Genomic DNA, 4,301 nt, shown 5'->3' on the forward strand with positions numbered 1-4,301 from the left:
GAGTGAAATTAATGAGTAGTTAATTAGAGATAAACAAGGAAGTTGAACCATTGTAAAACTGATTTGAAATTGGAGGAAATTAAGGGATATTGGGCATAATGGCGTGTATTTAGGGGGATAGGACAGAGGGACATTTTTTTTTGGCTTAAATTTAGGGGTGTGGGAAGTTATCAGATGAGTGGTAAAAAATTGGTAGCAGTAGGAAGTAAATATGTTATATTTTAGCTACTAAATATAATTATTGTAAAGTTTAGTTATGCTCCATAAATAGGTAATAATGTAAGCTATGCCAAGTAACTTTTACGGCTCAAATTGTTGTTTCCTTTTTATTTTTACTGCTCATGCATCATCAGAGATAGCATTTTTTAATTTTTTTTTTCAAGTTACACGTTAGTATTTTTCAAGGTACACGTTAATATTTTTCTACTCCATCTGTTCTATATATCTTATATTATATGCACTATTTCTTTCTTAATTTGGTCAAAAAATACTGTTACATTTTTATATTTGAAAACTCATTTACTTTAAACTTTTGTTTTTATCTTCAGTGACATGTTGATATATTCATAAATAAAAATGTCATAATCAAAAGTTCGAGTTCTCAATGTACTGTTGGTATGTGCTTAAAATCTCTTTTTCTTCTTCAATTCTGTGCCCAATCAAATATTTCTAACATAAAATGATATAGAGGGATCATTTTTATATTAAGGTGCTTTTGATATATATTTTTTAATCTTAGAGTTTACTAATTAATTGTTGCTTATTCCGTCCTTTCATGGCCAAAATTTCCTGATATTAGATCAAGACAATACATACCACGGTACGAGTTGAAGTTATATACACGGTCAATGCAAATATTGACCCAAAGAGAATATCGATAGGTAAATATGAGAATTGTAATTGTTAAAAAAAAAAAAAAAAAAAAAAAAAAAAAAAAAAAGAAGAAGAAGATAAATTACATGCTACAAATAGGTAAAATGACTTGATATAGAAAATCCTTACAAAGACAATTTATAAATTTAAAATCCCACGATATATGATCCATTCACACAGACATACAAGAAATAAGGAAAACAAGTTTAATTAGTACATATATACAAAATCATTAATTACTCCAAGTTGAGATAATCTGCAGTCAATGGCTTGAACACATTTGATGCAGTAGCCTCCACCAAATCCACTTGGCTTTTTAACATATGCATGTAAACAATCCAATCTCCATTTCCTTTAGGACTTAGCATTGGCATTACATATCCTGATTTCCCTGCCCATGGAAAATGATACGAACCAAACACTGCCTCTCCCCATCCAAACTCAATCTTCCTCACAGGAAACTGTTGCCCGGACGACACCACCACCGCATGCCCCTCTTCGTTCGTGGCATAAATTCTTGCTAGAGCTGGTTCTGGACGATGATTCTCAACCCAATCTATTAACCCAAGAAAATGTTCTTTACTTTCTGCACGTTCAAGAAACTCGTGAACTTCACTTGCCACCCAACTCAAGGATTTCTCTTTTAGTTCCTCCACTTTTTTATCACCAAATGGGATGGAAACAACATTCCCAAAATACCCTTTTAGCACCCTGGCTTGTTCTTCATCTCCGTCCCTTAATAATCTACTTCTACCGTTGACCACAATTCCCAACTTGAAGTTCTTACTGTTAGCGCTCTTTGTAATTTCCATAGTACCACTGGCTATAGTTTTCCATAGGAAAGCGCTGAACGTTTTAAGTTTAGTAAATTTTGTGTTACTATTACAATTGACTAGTGATTGGAGGCGGTTGATTTCTTCAGACTTGACGTAGTAAATTCTACTTATAATTTGATCATCATGATCAATATTTGTGGTCTCTTGCTTCAGGGCTGAGATAGGTAAATACATGCTATCAATTGAAGGATCATAGTAAGTGGGACGCCGTGGAAAAAGAAAGGATCGTCGATAACATGGGAGCTGAGAGAGTGGTTTGGACTGTGCTATTTCAGCCCATGATACAAGAAACATGTTGGCTGAATAAGCATCAGCAACTCTATGATCAAATGTACATGCCAAAACTACTCCGCCACATTTGAGTTGTGTGACCTGCATTGGATTAAAATTTGTGTCAATCTGTGAAAAGTTATTATTACGACTTAGTAAAAGAGTTAAAGAATTTATACACCATCAAAATAATAAGTAAATTAGCAACCTATTAATTAGGACAGATTACCAGCTACAACATATTAAAGGACAAATTTTTTTCTTACCAATGTCATTGTATATAGGTTAAATGAAGTGCAAGTGAAATATTGATACTCATTCAACTTTAAAAAACCTCAGTAAAGTAGCAAAGTATTCAGAGAAGTTGAATTAGCCTGTCAGAAAAGAAAACGAATAAATGCCCTAAATGTCTATCTTTTTTTCAGGTTACTGGAACTAATTAGAGTGAGAACCCATACATTATTATTAATTTTATTTATTTATTTATTTATCTAAAGTTCGATTTGATCATGGAAAGCTTCTCCACTGAAGACAAAGTTTGCTCAGTATTTAAATTGATTGTACCCTTTATATGGACTATTCTTCATTCGCTTTCCGCTTTTTATAAAAATGAACTAAAAGGAATGCAAAAAACTAACAGAAAGGCGCCACTTGATCTACAAACAAACAGTATATAATTCAGCTTTGTGTTTCTTCTCTTAAAAAACATTTTCTTCGTCTTAAAAGAACACATGCAATTCCAAATAGAGGTAGTACCATGTTTCTGCTATGCATGTCATCTTTTGCATGGCTGACTAAGTCGACTTTATTACACCTAAAACCTGTCGGCAATTGGAAATTGAACGATACACTTCCTCCGTAGTAATTAATTATAGCATGTATTTATTATTTTTTACGTGAAAAGAGCTAAAACAACAGTTAAATTGGGAAGAAAGAAAGACAAAAGAACTCTTAATTCCTGGCTAATTGAGCTGAGAAACCTAGGAACGGCTTTCAAGTACAGGTGTCCAGATATTTTGGGACGGGTAAAAGTATCCTTTATACTGATTATTAAGTAAGATAAGAGTTTTAACTATTTTATATATCATAGGGTAAAAAGTTACACTATTAAGTAGGAATTTATAGATAATCGTTCATAAAATATGTATGAGATAAAACAAGAAGAATGTCGCAGGTTCCCCAATATGTAGATTAAGGGGTCCTTTGGTTAAAGAGTAAGAGATAATAATTACGGGATAAAATGTGTGACTATTTATTTAGTGTTGTTGATTTTTTTTAATTATGATATAATTAATTTTGAAATTATTTATACCATAATTGTGATATTATTTTTATACCAAATTCATGAATGCGCTCGGGTTTTTTAATACAGTGACAGAAGAAAAAACAGACAAAGATGTCATTCATTCTCCAAAGCTCTTCTCGTGAGTCTTTTAAGAAAACTAAAATTGGAAATAAAAGTTTATCCAAATTTATCTGTAAAAAAAAGCAAATAAATATTCTATATATATTATACCCTGTATATTTCAGTTTTAATCCAATGAACCATACATCCACCAATAAGAGTATATTCACTAAATATAAAATCCTAAAATTACGTACATCACGGCTCATATTGCAATCAATATAACTACAAATCAAACCCTAAAGTGTATATGAGTTGGTAAAAGATAAACTTGGTACATGCAAAAAATGATGCACATGATACATAGATATTGGAGAAATTCACTAAGAATCAATATATATATATATATAGTACCTGAACAGCTAGTACCCCATTCTTCTTCTTTGGTACAAGCTTGCCCTCTATGCTTTCATCTGGATTATAAAAGTTGATCTCTTTGAGCTTAACATCAGCCCAAGCTTCTGTGAAATCGACTCCAGCATTGTTGCAAAGAATTTCAGGCTCTCCAGCAAGATTCTGAACTAACTCCCCTGCAAATGCATAGTACGAAACCAATGTTTCAGCCAAAGAAACCTTAAGAACACTGACCATTGATTCAAATGACCAAAACTTTGGTTTCCCAGAAATAATGGGATTTTGATAACAAAAGAAAACTCCAACATCCACTGGAGGCAAAAGCAAATCAAGATTGGACTGTGGCAGCCAATGCTCTTGCATTGGCAACATTGCTGCCACCACCTCAGTATTGATCACTTTCACATTGAAGTCCCTTTTGACACCCATCTTCTTAATAAAGTATATAGCTTTTGCTTCTTTAATTTTTTCCTTATTGTTGTGGTGGGGGAGAACTGATCGAAGAGGGAAGGATATTTTCTGACTCTAGACTCTTTGTAAGTATCGTAGGTTTGTAATGTTGT

The 4,301-nt window shown here is 32.7% G+C and overlaps 1 protein-coding gene across 1 annotated transcript; it reads right to left on the minus strand.

Annotated features, from left to right (window-relative positions):
- Positions 1–995: 995 nt before the first annotated feature.
- On the minus strand, positions 996–4,301 carry LOC132048234 (coniferyl alcohol acyltransferase-like). Its single transcript, XM_059439138.1, has 2 exons — positions 3,739–4,301; positions 996–2,081 (listed from the first exon to the last, which is right to left on the minus strand). The coding sequence occupies exons 1-2, from the start codon at positions 4,165–4,167 to the stop codon at positions 1,110–1,112; spliced, it is 1,401 nt and encodes a 466-aa protein (XP_059295121.1). The 5' UTR covers positions 4,168–4,301; the 3' UTR covers positions 996–1,109.

This window comes from Lycium ferocissimum, chromosome 2 (genome assembly GCF_029784015.1).
Source record: "Lycium ferocissimum isolate CSIRO_LF1 chromosome 2, AGI_CSIRO_Lferr_CH_V1, whole genome shotgun sequence".
In the NCBI taxonomy this organism is placed as follows: Eukaryota; Viridiplantae; Streptophyta; class Magnoliopsida; order Solanales; family Solanaceae; genus Lycium; species Lycium ferocissimum.

Excerpts from the sequence above, each read along its gene's own strand:
- LOC132048234 (XM_059439138.1), bottom strand. The coding sequence starts at position 4,167 with ATGGGTGTCAAAAGGGACTTCAATGTGAAAGTGATCAATACTGAGGTG. Across the intron at positions 2,082-3,738 it reads ATGGGGTACTAGCTGTTCAG|GTCACACAACTCAAATGTGG; the intron begins GTACTATATATA and ends AATCCAATGCAG.